Consider the following 16,113-nt stretch of genomic DNA (forward strand, 5'->3'; position numbering starts at 1 on the left):
CGGCGCTGAAACAACTTGGGTCGAGTCTTTTTGTAGCTCTGTGTCCTTGTTTAAACAAGAAAAAGTGAGAGGGGTAGAAAAAGTTAGTGCTGGAGTATTTTAGTCCTTTGTTTCTTCGATTTGCAGTCGTGTGATATCGGACCTCGGTTTTTTGGCACAGCACGCTTACTGCAAGTGTTTCGCCGCTCTGTAACTATGAGACGACCAATCAAAACGTACCGCTGCGGGCGACCATATTGTTACCGCTTGAACCAAATACACCTGGCTCGAGCTACCTCGGTGTGATGCCAAGAGGAGGCCTGCCAAAAATGCGGAGCGTGGCTGTGTGAACTATGCCATTTTGTAATGCCTTGACTTGCTATTAACATATTGATATCGAAGACTACAAAGTGCTCGAGAAGTGTGTTCTACCAAACTTTCACCGGTTTCGGTTTTCACGTGTCCACGGTGACGCTGTTGGCCCAGCAGTTGCATCTGGTGATAAATGACCTAATAACTAATGAAGAGCGTTACGGTCTAGCGACGTGAAATGGGTTAATCAAACCAATATGTTTCATTGTTTGAAGGACGGCTCACATGCCTCTCTACATAGGCCGTACATTGGCAGCGGCATGCGATGTATAGTAATAATGACCCCTAGCTTACTTCTCCAGGAGTGACAGGTAGTGCCACCCCTGGACAAATAGGCTAATGGCATTAGTGGCATAGGTTCTAACAGCGGTTATCATTGTACAAACGATGTCACGAGTGCAGCATTTATTTAGATCAGATCAATTGACATCAGTTACAATGGCAGTACCTGCTACTGCTTTGGCACGCTCTCACAACTAAAGCACTGAATTGGATCTTGATTAATTTTGCATCCTCCTCAACACAAAAAGCCTTAGACAAGCTCCTTGGTGTTTGCTTTTACATGCATTAATATTAGCACGCTCTTCCAACTCATGCGTTGTCTTCATGTTGCTGCTAGCTGCATTTGTGACCAATGATTCGATCTTGTGCGCTATTAGCATGCATGGACGTCATTGCGGCACGTGATGCATTCCGTCCAAGCCGTTTCTCCGTTCGCCGACGCCATCGACAGCTGGAAGCACAAGGTTAGATTATCGTCGGCTTTGAAGCTTGTCCCACAGCTGATTAATTCACACTCGCCCACCACGCGACGCCACCAGCACAGAGGGCGCTACTCCCAGTTGAGAAGAGGCATTGGAACACGACAGCTGTTACATTCTCGAGAGGCTGCGCAAGTCCAGGGGACACTAAGTGCAAGTAGCGAACATTCGTCATGAGGGGAATTGGTCCGCTCTGAAACACCACTCCGTGTCCACCGCAGTGTTGTGCTTACAAACAACCAGCGCTGCTTCCCAGCGACGTGGGACCAATCATCGTCAATGAATGAAGACTCATCCCCAAACAATTTTAATGAAGTTATTGGCTCGCATTGGTTCTCTTTGAGCCTTCGCAACTTCATCGTGGACCAGCACTCGACTGATTCGCTAACAACAGCTGACTCCGCATGCTCGGCCGGTGACGTACCCCCTCCACACCACCAGCATGGTGTGTCGCTGCAGCTTCTGCCGCCGCATCTTCGCAGCGCTCTGCCCGTGCATCCCCGTGTGCTGCTACCTGTGCCGGCGTTCCCGGCGGCCCAAGCGCCGCGTCATGGTCGAGGTGCGGACCGTGGACCCCTCATTGTACACGGTGCCGGGCACAGACAACAATCCGTCCTACCCCGGCACCCCGTCCTACCCCGGCACCCCGTCCTACCCCGGCACCCCGTCTTACCCCGGCACCCCGTCTTCCCTGAACTCCTCGCCCTCCCTCGACACCCCGCTGGATCCACAGAAGCCCCGCCGCCGTTGGGATAACCGCCCGCCAGCCTGGACAACTGAGCCCCACAAGGAGGAGGTGACATGACGCTACTTTAGAAACTTGTGCACTCTGCTCCATCGTCAATAGCGAGAGACCGCGGTGAAGAAGATTCCTGATGTCTCGCTTGCGCTGGAAATGGCCACGTTAGGAAAATACTCTATGCGTTCCAGGTTTTTTGGTACGCTTGTTTCAGTGTTGATCTTACTCGTGAAGGCCTCAGCGCCGCCTGAGCGTGTTTGGTGACCTGTTTTAATCGTTCCAGAACTGGTCAGTTACTTTTTTCATTCGTCGGGGAGATTATGTCAGTTGATGTGCTGCATTAGTCAAACCGATGTGTAGAGAAGTGAGCTGCGCCTTCAAAACGGAAGGCCTCATAGCACAAGAACAACTGCCCGACAATTCCATTGCTTTATCTTCCACAAAGCAGTCTCTCCCTTCTCGTGACGTGGGCTAGCATAGTCACGAGAAGAAGCGTGATGACGTCATTGCGTCGTGATGGCGTCCGTCAGTCCACTGCCGCCTTTGTGCTGTGTCTGATGGTGGGTGAGGTTGTCGTCTTTCAGACCGCTCTGATTCCACAAAGCTTGCCGCATGTGGTCATCTCTGAGTGCTGGTGCTGGATGACTGCGCCATGTTTTAGGTCAGCGTGCAAACTCATTAACTATGGTCTGTCGATGTGATCAGGCGTTTTACGGCCGGGTGTACTGGCGAATGAATGTGAACGCGTTTTGCGTGTGTTTGGATCCGCTCGGCTTACAGCACGGTCCAGCTTATTAACTCATCCTATAACAACACAGGCCCGTAATAAAACACCTGCATCATCTCGAGGGTGCTGGTGAGAGGGGACACAAAGTCTGAAAGGCCCCCCGCAGTTTTTGAGTGTTGGCATATTAAACATTATAGCCATGTCAGCGTCTGTTTGGTGGCTGATCAGCAAACTGCATTTAATCATACGTCTCTGATAGTATGTCATATCGCCGCCGTTTGCGCAACGTCAGTATCGCAACTTAGGCTCCAGCCTTTCCTCGGGCATAAAACTCATCAATGTTTTGTTACGAGTTCATTCATAAAACAACAATGAGTCATACGATCAGCACGCAGCATACAGTGACATCATGACAGCAGGTCGAGTGGGGTGAGCATCGCGAAACGTCTACCAACAACCTAACGAAAGAAAAGAAATACTGAATACAGCTTCGCACCCTTGACTGACATTCGTCTCCAGCTGGGCATTAATAACTTATTGGCTACGACGCCGCACTGGTCGCTGATCTCGCACTAGTGCACCGCCCGGTCTCAACACAGTTCTCGCTTCCATCTCGCGTCAGTGCAACGCATCTCGCTACTTCTTCGAAAACACGGCAAGAAATTCACTCCCACGTGCAACACTCGGTTGGTATCACACTCCGACTGTCTCCCGACAAATCCGCCCAAAAGAGTCTCGCGATCACTCGTGTCCGAATACTGTCGTCGCCAGGCTGAATACTGCCGTCGCCCCGAGGGCTGCAAACATCCCGCTAGGCGCATGGAACCGCGATACGAGGAACACGAGGGCCCTTCCCCCAACGCGAGGAACTCAAGGGCTCTTTCCCAGCGCTGGGAACCTTTCGCAGCCAGCCGATATATCTGTCCAGTGCCTGCCGGTCTCCCCACGCCACCCCTCTTTGGATCAGTTGGCAGCCTCGTGCTGCACGCGGCGACCGGTCTAGACCTTCTGTGCGAAGGCAACCCGGTCTACACCTTTTGTGCGCGGCAACCGGTCTAGATCTTCTGTGCGCAACGACCGGTCCGGACCTTCTGTGCGCGACGACCGGTCTGGATCTTCTGTGCGTGGCGGCTCGGTCGACGCCTTCTGTGCGCGGCGATCGGTCTGGACCTTCTGTGCGCGGCGGACCGGTCTGGACTTTATGCGCGCGGCGATCGGACTAGACCTGTGCGCGGCGATCGGTCTAGACCTTCTCGTCACTGGAGGAGGTGTGCAGGGTGCCGTAGATCTCCTCCTGGAACCGGTCCAGGTCCACGTAACCCTGGTTCTGATCCTCCAGCAGCACCTGCGGACAGGCACAATAGTCAGCAGGCGTATTTCTGGCGTGTTTATCGGCTTTCTAAGTGCGATGGTCATTTGGCGGGTTATTTGATACTGTGAGGCTTCACTTCAGCGCCGGGCCGATCTCTGCAGCTGGTCCGTTGAATTTCTGCGTTAGAGAAGGGCTCTTAAGGATTGAAGATTATATTATTTCTGTTTAACATATATTAAAGGGAGCTCACAATTTATACCGGACCTTTACCTGGGCATGTTTGAACGGCTTAGGACACGCGTATCTTGAGCTAAAAATGTAATATGATATTAGCATTCACTTTACGACAGAAATTGTTTTCACCATGGTCTCTGCTTAGGCCCAAAGCCTGCAGTTGCAATCACTTGCGATTGCAGTTATCCAACAAAACTGTGTTAATGCTTAGGCGGTGAGTTTCAGTCCTTGTCGCACCCCACCAGACGTTAGCCTCAGACTCTTGTACCCAGGCGTCCCATTCACCGGCGTCTTTCCTGCCATTTGACCCCTTGACCCCTCTTGGCCCAATTTAATCTTATGGTGTACTTATGAACATAGCCCATCATACCGTGGCCGGGTTTCAATCAAATAACCTCCCCCTGCCCTTAACTGACCTTTTAAGTCCTTCTCTTCCGTCCCATCCACGGAACTCTCGTCCTCGTTTGTAGCTGCGAGCCTCCGAGTCTTCCCCATTCAATCTACCCTCTAATCCTATTCATCCCTCTAATCTCCGTAAATAGCCACTGCAGCTGACGTTCCTTAATCTCTTCTCTATCTGACCTCTGACTAGCCTCCCCTCCCCTCTGACCTTTGATTGACCTACACTCCCCCTCTGATCTCTGACTGACCTTCTCTCCCCAGCTGATCTCTGACCGACCTCCCCAGCCCGTCTAACCTCTCATTGACCTCCCCCCCCCCCACTGACCTCAAGGTCGTTGCGCAGCTCGACGAAGCTGGGCCGCCAGCTGGGCTCTGCGGCCCAGCAGCTGCCGGCCAGCTGGTACAGCTGCGGGTGACAGTGGTCGGGCCGCTCCAGCCGGTAGCCTTCGCGCACCGATCGCATGACCTCGCGCGCCGACAGGCCCGGGTACGGCGTCGAGCCTGCGGCAGAGTTGGCCAGAGTTGTGGAGCGGAGTCGGTGGGAGTTGTCGGGGGGAGTTGGCGGGAGTTGCCGGGCGGAGTTGGCGGGGGTTGCCGGCCGGAGTTGGCGGGAGTTGTTGGGCGGAGTTGGCGGGAGTTGGGTGGAGTTGGCGGGCGTTTCGAGCAGAGTTGTAGAAGCATTGACTGGAGAGTTGTGTGGTTATCAAGTGAATGGATGTTGAGCATTTAGGAGTTCACCGAGCTCACGAGTGAATGCGGGCAATTATAGATGTTAGGGTATTGCTTAACATTTGTGCAGCTTTCAAAAGCTTTGTGCGGGCACAATTTGATTCCTTTCTGAGCTTCAGGACGGTTCGTCAGAGTCAGTCAGATAAATAGTGCATTAAAAGCCATGCTATCGAAACAACCGTGGAACTACCGTTTTATGGTCAGGACTACGAGGCATCCTAAATGACAAATAATAGCTCATTCAACTACCAATTGGGCCGATTGCACCCTTATGGGCACAAAGGACGTTAAATTGCGTAATTTTGTAAGAAGTTGTTTTTCAAATGACATTACTGGCGCTTACCGAAAACAAGGTTCGCTGAAGCAACGAAATGGCAAACAGCCGCGAATGGGGCTGTCCCACAAGGTAAGGCCAGCAAAATTCAGGTGTCATTATGCATGCCGGCATGGTTGCCACAGAGTACCGAGGATGGTGGCAGGTGATAGAGCTCAGGTGCTGATGGTATCACCCAGAAGATGAGCTTATCCATCACGCTGAACTTACCCAGGGTGATGATCTCCCAGAGGAGGATGCCGAAGCTCCAGCAGTCCGTCTGCTGGTTGAACGTGTTGTGGTACAGCGACTCGGGAGACATCCACCGGATGGGCAGAGCACCCTGGTGGTGGAGAGGCGAATTATGAAAAGCACGGTCAGGGGGCGGCACGCTTTCGAAGCCAGGCGACCGCTCTTCTGTGCCGAATGCCCACCCCCTCCCCCCCCCCGTCCCAGAGTAATTGGAGCTGCTACGTCACATGTCAATAATTAATGCATATATCAAGTATAAACATTGCGTGACTGTGTTTTGTAAGGAGGTGCTTCTGGATCATCGGCCACGTATATAGCAGGAGGATCAGAACGTTACTGCTCTGCCGACTCGAACACGACTCGCCTCGCGTCATTTGTGTATTTAAACAGAAATCTTCCAAGTGACCACGATCCCGGCGATATGGCCAATGGGGCTCCGTGAAGAAAAGTCGGTCGGTCATGGTCGGATGTGAGCAATGAATGAGATCACTCGAAGCTAAGAATGAGCTTACTTTTCTAATTAAGAACGGGTTTTAAGACGTTGTCGTGCGATGGCTTGACAACATGTCTCTGGGATTAGGGAACGCTGTTCTTGAAAGGAGGTGAAGCTACTTGAACTGCTCAAAACAGACATGTGTTCTCACCTAAGCGTCACGTCACTCCTGTGAGGAATCTATGAACGTCAAATCCTTTAAAAAATGACCCATATTGCGTATTGGTGTAGCCATTTCAAAAGCCTGCATCTTACCCTATGCTTTGGTTCGAAGACTTCGGCGCTTATTTCCTTGACGCTCCGGGACATGCCGAAGTCGGACACCTTGCACACCTTCGTATGGTCCACCAGAATGTTGCGGGCTGCCAAATCGCGGTGGATTATCTGCGAAAGAGGCAGAGATGATGCACGAGGCGGTTGATGTGGTATCACATGATGCATGAGGTGGTTAATGTGGTATCACATGATGCATGAGGCGGTTGATGTGGTATCACATGCTGCATAAGGTGGTTGATGTGGTATCACATGCTGCATAAGGTGGTTGATGTGGTATCACATGCTGCATAAGGTGGTTGATGTGGTATGACATGCTGCATAAGGTGGTTGATGTGGTATCACATACTGCATAAGTATTGCCGTGATCAGGTGATCGGTTTCGAAGTGTGTGAGACCAACACACGCGATAGCGATGGATCACTGTATGATTGGAATAAAAAACATTCATTGTATTCAAGAGTTAAAAGATAAAAAAACATTCATATTAAAATTTTTCAACAACATGATGAGTGATGCCATGGTATGTGGCATCAAATTCCTTGCATTCTTCTCACGTTTAGGCTACGTTTCTTATCCCATCTTTTTACTGCAGGTCCGAAATTCACAACGGAAGTCATCATTACTTTCTGACGGCATGCCCGTAAAAGCAGTAAAGCTCGCGGTAGCTCTCACAGAGCACCACCTTATCTGCCCACACGTCAAATACCCTTAAGCAGTGGCTGTTAGCCGCGTATCACTGATATGCGATCTATATATCCCTGCAACCTATTCCACTGTTGGCGACAGCCCATGATGCGCTTACTATGGCGGTGAGCACGTTATTGTGACATCACATAGCTTGTGTCAACATCTTCGTGACATGCCCTCGTGCCGTAGTCGCCCACACCTTACGTCCGAATGACCCACAGCATAACCAAGTCGGAGAGATCCCTTTTGTCGACACTAACAACGTGCTGCCTCTTGGCGGGATGCCGGCAGCGTGTCATCATGTCGAGTTCAGCCGCACCGCACCGCTCGTTGAAGACATACCACGGCAGACCACGGCATACCACGGCATACCACGGCATACCACGGCATACCACGGCATACCACGGCATACCACGGCAGGCCACGGCATCGTTGACGACTACGACATTTTCTTACGTCCGGATGTCTCACAGCGCATTGTTGGCGTCATTCATCAAAGCCCCTCCGCATGTCAGCGTCTCCAGCCAGTTAGATCAAGTTCTTTTTGGAAAGAATTACCGTGACCCAGTCTGATCTCCAATTCATAACTATCTAATTCAGTCTGCCCGCACACCAGCTTTTCAAAAATTATAAACCCAGTCCTGTAAATCCATCATAGCGAAGCGATCCGTAGAATAGTCGATGCCGATCCGTCACACTCAAGCCCATTTTAGCAAAAACTCCTAAAAACAACAAGCACAAAAACCAACAAAATTATATGACATCATAAATATTTACTACCGCCAAGCTTGGCCCTAAGATCAATATTTACGCTTGAAATATACCTGAATTCTCATCTTCACAACCTATTGCGATGCAATGTTTGAATTCAGTCTAACCCACGCTATATGGACCGTAAATATCCCGATCTAACCCAATCCAACCCTCCAAATAACCCGAAACCTGTCGATGCACGAAATCCATTCAGAGCTTCAGCGGCGGAACCACGTACCCCTTTGTTGGCGATGTACTCCATGCCGGCGGCGACTTGACATGCGAACAAGGTCAGGTCAGGCGAGGTCAGCACGGCAGAGTCGTGCGAGAAGTTGTAGTAGTTGTGGCGGCCTCGGTTCTCACGCAGGTACGTCAGCAGCTTCCCGAACACCATGTACTCCATGATGACCAGGACAGGGTCTGCGGGCGGGGGTCCTGGTCATGCCTCACGCGGGTACGTTAGCGGCTTCCCGAACACCATGTACTCCATGATGTCCAGGACAGGGTCTGCGGGCGGGGTTCTTGGTCATGTGCGACACTCGCCACCGAAACTATGACAGCATGGCGAAAATGGAGTGAGAACGATAACACGCGGACTTTTAAAATGGTGCCGTGTAAGCGTGGACGTACATTGACATGAGGCATCTACGACTGGCAATCTTTGTAGGCTACCAGTAGCGTGAATCAGGGAGCTAAGCGGTCTGAGGTTCATCCGTTCCGCTACGCAAGTACAGGTGCGCTTGATCCTTGATTCACTTTATGAACCGGGGCACGGGATCGGTTCATCGGTCATGAATCTCTTAACGGACAGCCAGATGGAGAGAAGATAATTGTCAACCACGTTTTTTGTTGTTCTGTTCTCATGACGAGTGAGAAGCGTGAACGAAGAAAAAGTACTAGAATATTTCACAACTTAATGTTATTGTTAATACTTACTACCATTTTTTATCCTTAAGACTTAGTAGCTTAATGATATTATTTATTATCTTATGATGAAATGCGCACGCAAGCTTTTATCTAACATTGTGTCACTTTTCTAATTGATTTAGCAGGGGCTGAGCGTAGATGCTTTTTGCATGGAAGTGGCATAAGCCCATGCAAATCGCCCTAACTGTGCTAAATATGAATTATGGATGAGTTGAGGAAATACTGCAGATTTCCTGTTGTGAAAAAATTACAGGAAATGCGGGTTTTAAGACAGCTTAACCTAAATAAAATTCATTGAACATGGCAGGACGCATGAATCAGGCTGGCTACACGTAGATCTCGCAGTCACGATCAGTGATCTTAAGGCTCTTAAAACAGTGAACAGCTCTTCCCAGAAGAACGTCCCATCGTCACAAGAGGATTAACGAGACCTTAACCTAGAGAGTGGCAAGTTCCGTGAACTGCAACTAGTCTCTATCCTTTGCGGAGAAATCGTCTGCTCCCCTCCACAGCCACCCCTTGCGGAACGACTCTTGCGCGGTGGCCGGCACATAGTGGCACCTGCGCAGTGACCTGCGCACAGTAACCCTTGCGCGGTGACCTGCGCACTGGGACATCTGCGCGGTGACCCCGGCGCTACCCACGCATGCTGCGCGGTGACCCGAGGTCCGTGACCTTACCCTCGACGGTGCAGCAGCCGAGGAGGGTCACCACGTTGGGGTGACTGCCCAGGTCTTGCATAATTCGCAGCTCACGCAGCAGGTCCTGCATGAACAGAACAGAGCGTCAATGTCATGAGAAGAACAGAGAGGAGGTGGCTGCCATCACACGGGATGACTGCGGCATGCGGCACAAAACGGTCGCACCACGCTAAACAGGACGGTCGTGCCGCACAGAACGGACAAGTCACACAGAACGGACAAGCCACACAGAATGGACGAGCCACACGGAGCGGACAAGCTGCACAGAATGGTCGTGCCACACAGATCGGACAAACTGCAAAGAACGGACAAGCCGTACAGAACGGACAAGTTGCACAGAATGGACAAACTGTACAGAACGGACAAGCCGCACAGAACGGACAAGCCGCACAGAACGGACAAACTGCACAGGACGGACAAGTCGCACGGAAAGGACAAGCCGCACAGAACGGATGAGCCGCGCAGAGTTCAAAGTTCCAAAGCGTCTAGGCACGCACAAATTCATGTGTTCAATATGAGACGTCTCGGCATATCGCCACGCGAATTTTATTTCAGATGAGAAAGGACGACACTATCCTTTTGGCTTTTTAGTCTGGAGAGTTTTTGTGCTAAAAGTCAAAGCGCAGGGATCACTCATTGCTTGAACTGATGTCAGTTAAATTCAGCACATTACTTGGAATAATCACCATGTCAATCCCATGTCATTCGTCCTTTACAGAGTGCTGAGACTGTAATCGATGGGATGCTGTGACGTGTTCGCCTGTTTACCTGTTTTTCCTTGGACGTGGCGTTTTCCTTGACGTTTTTGACGGCCACCAGGAGGGTTCCCTGGTGACCCCCGATGTTGTCCACTTCAGCTCTCCAGACCTGAGGTCAGGAGAGGTCAGGTCATGACCCTCAGGTCAATGACGGGGGCTACGGGAGGTGATATTTGTGAAAACATATACAGCACTTAGGGCGTTTGACCCAGACTATGGACCAAAACGTTTGTGGGATCTTACATCGTATTTGAAAAGAACCTGTACGCCACTCAGTAAAAACTCATGGGAAAGAAAATGTGAATGCAGCTCGGTACAGTCGTTGAAAGGGGTAATGAGACTGCATGGGAAAAAACTATTTAGGGACAGGATGTAGCTACGTTACGACACGACGAACTGCATGACGTGGGGGCCACAGCCCGTGGACGTTCTGGTGCAGCCAATGCCAGACGCGTCATCCGTGTGTCCCGGGTTCGACTCTCATGAACAACGGGATATTTGAGAGCACTTCCGAACATTTCACAGGGGAATGCTCTGAGCTTTGTGCAAAATCATACATTGGAGCTTTCATTGCATTATTCCTGGACATGTAGCAATCGTCCCTGAAAAAACGGTCATAATCTCCGTCAGTCCGCACGGCACCACTAACGGACTTGTCACGCCAGCTGAGGCAGTTCTTATTCATCATTCTCCATCGATTTAGTTTTTACGTGAACGCTGGTCATGGAACATATGATCACATGGCATGCACCTAATCGCAGTCTTGTGGTCACGTGTCTGATAACCACACGTGATTAAGAAGTTACGCTGAAGCGGCGGCCTTTCAGGATGTAATTTTATCGGATTAGTGAGACAGCAAAAAAAGGCAAAAACTTTTCTGCAGAGATTCGTGACGTCGTAAATCGGGCTGCACAAAAACATGAAGCACTTGTAGCCGTCACGTTATTAGGGGGTTTCTCAAGCCAAACGATGTGCTGAATGGTGGTTTCCTTGAACGCAGGAGGGCGTCGAGTCAAAAAACAAGCACTTTTGCACATCGGTTTTGTACGTTGGTAGCTGTAATTCTGCCAATAATGGATCTTCATTATGCCATGAGGTGCCAGTCAAACAAGTTCACCCGTGCTGAAATCGAAACTTTTCCTGCTGGTATCAAGTTCTCGCCGGTTTCAAAAGATTTGATTCGGCGAATAAGATACACTTATTGGATACACAAGTGTAGGGAAAACTGGGCAGGTGAATGCAACAACACACAGGTCACCGGGTGGAACTTAAGAACAGATCACCGAGATTAGTGTCGTCTGAGAAGCAGACCCCGTGTCACTGGAACGGGACACTGGCCAGACGAGGTGACCTGGAGAGAAAGGTCGCTCGACCTCTCGGCGGAACGGCCCTGACCTGGCGAGGTGACCTGGGGATATAAGGTCGCTCGACCGCTAGGCTCAAAATCCTTCCAATAGATGGCCCTCAGGGCCTCTGAGAAGTGAGTGGCATTTACTCATATTCCTACACGTGCGTTTGAAAACCAGCCAAGGAGGCGATTACACATCAGAGCAGGAGTTTCTCCGCGAGTGAGGCACAAGCCTCTTGTTTGCATGGCTCACCCCCCATGCATGGCCCAAAAATGATTCCGCGATTTATGCCGTTCACGTATCAAAATTTGTCTGACAGGTGTTCGAGAAAAATATAATTTTGTTTCATAGGTGGCCGCACATCAAAGGAAGCGTTCCACATTCATATGGGTTTTTGAACTGCTGTTTCCAACTCTGCACTTGTTAAGACCTGGGCACCTCTGAGCTATACTTCCACGAAAATGGAAACGATGCCGGGAAGAGTATTTTAAAGTCACATCGGCATTCATGAAGCCATAATAACGTCATTCAAATTCACCATTCCATAAGCTATGCGGCGATCGAAGAGAAGGAAAATATCATCGTCGTGGTGTTCATATCTGGCGTTCATGAGCGCAATTATCAAATATGACGGCCGTCAATTGGCTCTCAATCATTGTTGTGCAAGGCATAATGACGCAATCAAACTATGAAGCATTGAGGAGCATGTTTACTAAGCAGAGAATTGTTCTGTCTGGAGCAGTCTTTTTTACTTAAAAGGTATGTCCATGGTTGTACGCGAGCTTGTTTCATCATATCTAACGCTTGCTTCAATATCTTCTCAATATCTTCAAATGTGACACATTTCCTTTAAGTAATATTTTACGGGGCAGCAATGTCGTTGATTCCAAAGTCGCCACCTAAACACGCGACTCTCGCTACTAGGCTACCCCGGGGGAGCAACGGTCCAACCAACCGGAATCTGTCTGCGCCTTTCTCCCCTGCGGACGTCCAACCCGCCGCCGTTCGTCCTCTACATGACACTACAAGGCTGCTACATGGCTGCATGACGGCAGTGCACCACCGGCAAGGCGGCGAGGACGACTCGGGGTGCCGCGCCCAGACCGGTTTGGGCTGTGGCCACCCCGAAAAACCGGACCGCCCCACTCGGAGCGGTGTGCAGCCCAGTATCTGAAGGTTACGGTCAGGGCGCGATTGATTGGTAGGCGCGTCACATCCCGCTGATCGGGGCTGTGGTGAGCTGAGCAGTGCCGTAGCATAGCTCGGATGGTGAGGCGCTTCGTCACTGGGCGACGAGCGACGTTGAGGGAGGGCCTGTGTCTGACCTGGACACGTCGGGTCCATCACAGGATGCACGTGATGAGTTTAAAAGTTATTGGTAGAGTCATATTTTATATAATAAGTCAGTATATTTGATAATGTATTGTTTTTACATGCTATCTTATGACACGTTCCATTTCATATTCTCTTTTATTTCATGGCATGTTATGTTCTAATGCATTATATTTAAGGACTACATTTTATAAGTTGGAAAAATATTAATGTTATCATTTTTTTCAGTTTATTAATGACTTACAACTAATACAGCAGAAAACTAAGAAGAAACCACGTTCAAGGGCATGTGTATGATAGTACGCAAAAATCGGGAGCACGGATTGCGTACAGCATGCAGCACGTACGCGATGAACCCCACGGCAAACACGAAGAGGTCGCGAGCGTTCGGCTCCAGACCGAAGAGATCGCGAGCGCTCGACAGCAGACCGAAGAGATCACAAAGGCTCGGCAGGAGACCAAAGAGATCGCGAGCGCTCGGCAATAGACCGAGGAGATCGCGAGCGCTCGGCAGCAGACCGAAAGCACTCTCCCTCCAAATTGCAACGACACCAAAACGGTCCTTTGTTTCGGCACATCTTTTCTCACGAGTAGTGCGCTGCAGCACACCCGCCGCGCACACGCTCACACAATGCCACGTGGTGTCACAACCCATGGTTCCCACGCATACGCGCTCGGCCCCGCCTGGCTCTGCCGCCGTGGCTTCAGGCTGAGAGGTGGTGTCTCGTTTCGGAGGGAGTTTTTGTGAGCTTGGCTTCGTCGCGCAGCCATAATCTGAGGCTCAGTTCTTGTCGCCTTTCTCTTTCTTTATTTCGCCCCGGCCGGTCTCCGAAGCTATCGTCTGGTGTTTCTGATGGACGGCGCTTACCGTCAGGGCTATGAGGGCCGTGTTGCTCTAAGCAGGTTGGGATATGTCACTGAGTCCCCTTTTCGTGAGAAGAGTGATGCAGTGTGGTTCGGATGAGCTCAGTGGAATTGAAATGATGTGATTTTAACTCGTGTTGTGATGGTTTTTCACTAACGTTATGCTCGTCGTCTCACAAGGGATTTTTATTCTCCATGTGCACTCAAAGAAGCGAAATCCGCAAAGCTGATTACTACAGGGCTCTGACAGTGGTCATCCATTCGGATAACTTAAGGTGACCCCAGGTTTTTAATGTGACGGTTGCAAACTGGGATTTTAAGAGTTTTGAGCAATTTATTCAGTTTCTTGCAAGTGCACGGGTAAAAATCGCGTGGAAAGTCGCACTTCATCATATATCCACGGTGGAATGCATAGAATACTTGGCACACCAAAAGCTAGATGGTGGAGGTGATAGCACTTTATCAGAGTTATTCATTAGTTATTAATCTATGTTTATCGCATTGTCATTAGACTGGTTAGATAATTGTATTGGTTGCTTAGAGGAATGAGCGTCGGAACTCGATGCGGTCTGGGATGGCCAACGCCCAGACATTTAAAAAAGTAGAATACCAGGTCCGTGACGTTCCATGCAAAAATTTAAATCACATTGCAAGCAAACTGCACGAGCTCTCCCAGCCATGTCCTGCAGCAAGTCAGCTCCCAGACAACTTAAGAAGTTATCGTCCATTACGTGCTGATCTTGCACAAGATCTGATGCACGAATCAGGAAAGTAATGTTGAGGCACTGGAGCAAGAGGGAGCTGACCAGCGACTATGCACTTTGTCGTGCTGATGTGAAACGCTGCTAGAATGCACGGTTTCACCTATGGGGGAAGGCTACACACTGGCATTCATACCGGAGCCAAGCAAACCTGGTGACGCACGAGCTTTCAGACATGAAACGCCAGTGAAACCTCTCATCACATGGACTTTGTTATGTTCCTATTTCCGCATGCGGACGTATCCATCAACTTCCTTTCACCCGGCTGAGTTACCTTCAGGCTGGTAGCAGCCTGGCTCTAGGACCGTCAGAAAGAAGGCGCATTTCAAATTTAGTGAATAGAGGACGCTCCAGGTTCTGCTCCTGCGATGTGTAATATTTCCTAAATGCTTACCCAAATCAAAAAGCTCGATCGATGCAGGTCGTCATGGCACTAAAAAACTGTATTTCCCAGTTCGGATAAAATAAGTTGGTACTGGTGCCTACTGTCTGATTTAGCGTTCAGGAAACAAACGATTTTCAACTAGAACTGACGACGACGGCAATATTTATGCAGACTCTTAACACAGCTAGATGCACCCGAAGCTTTAGTCCAAACTTCTGGCATCCTATTTTGACCTCAACGGCAATGCCTGCCAGGGCTCTTATCTCACCTAAATAAGAAATACTGTTCGCCGGGGCCTTCAACTCATGTGATGAATGCCGTTTGTTCATCAGGACTCTTACCGCACCTTACCATTAAAATCGTATGCACTTAGGCTTTTTTGTCCCCTGACGAAAGTCACCTGACTGTCGAACCTTTAGGCTTACCTGACCGATACCACCTGGTTGCCAGCGCTTTGCTCTCACAGCGCTTTGATCTCACCTGTCCGAAGTGGCCTTCTCCGAGAATGCTCTGCAGTCTCAGGGTTTCGCGCGGGTGTTCCCAGCGCCTTCCTCGAGCCAGCGTGTCATGTGCCTGAAAACCAGCACGAATGTCACAGACCTCTGATAGATGAGCATGCATGCATCAAACTCAGTATACGGTAAAAGCTGTGTAGCAATTGTGGCACGTGAAAATGTGGATGCGTTCTTGTGTGACCTGATTCTAAGCTGCTCATCTACCTTACGGTGTTATCTGATTGGTGGTCACAGTGCTCAACGTACGCACCAAGCCCATACCACAATGTTTGAGTCAGTATACGGTCCTGTATCTTTTTCACGAGCGCAACAAAATAAAGAAAATAACTGTAAATCATTGTAAAAAACATCGTGTACTAATAAGATTGAATATCAGTACATGTGGCAAGTTTTGCTTTGGCAGCAAGATTATTAAAGCACACTGAAATGCGTAATGTATTGCGTGATTACGTATACGTGCGAAATTCAATGCACGGTTGTAAGTACCACCGA

General features: G+C 49.8%; 1 protein-coding gene across 1 annotated transcript in view; it reads right to left on the bottom strand.

The window, feature by feature from the left end:
- Window positions 1-2,917: 2,917 nt before the first annotated feature.
- Window positions 2,918-16,113, bottom strand: part of LOC119104465 (mucin-5AC) — a 28,846-nt gene continuing 15,650 nt past the window's right edge. The window contains exons 3-10 of the mRNA XM_037228181.1: window positions 15,587-15,679; window positions 10,426-10,524; window positions 9,637-9,721; window positions 8,268-8,449; window positions 6,569-6,697; window positions 5,800-5,911; window positions 4,852-5,027; window positions 2,918-3,923 (exon numbers count right to left, since the gene is read on the bottom strand). Coding sequence (XP_037084076.1) covers window positions 3,822-3,923; window positions 4,852-5,027; window positions 5,800-5,911; window positions 6,569-6,697; window positions 8,268-8,449; window positions 9,637-9,721; window positions 10,426-10,524; window positions 15,587-15,679 — 978 coding nt within the window. The 3' untranslated portion in view covers window positions 2,918-3,821. The remainder of the gene's footprint in view (window positions 3,924-4,851; window positions 5,028-5,799; window positions 5,912-6,568; window positions 6,698-8,267; window positions 8,450-9,636; window positions 9,722-10,425; window positions 10,525-15,586; window positions 15,680-16,113) is intronic.

Source organism: Pollicipes pollicipes, unplaced genomic scaffold (assembly GCF_011947565.3).
Source record: "Pollicipes pollicipes isolate AB1234 unplaced genomic scaffold, Ppol_2.1 Scaffold_6052;HRSCAF=7182_pilon_pilon_pilon, whole genome shotgun sequence".
Taxonomy (NCBI): Eukaryota; Metazoa; Arthropoda; class Thecostraca; order Pollicipedomorpha; family Pollicipedidae; genus Pollicipes; species Pollicipes pollicipes.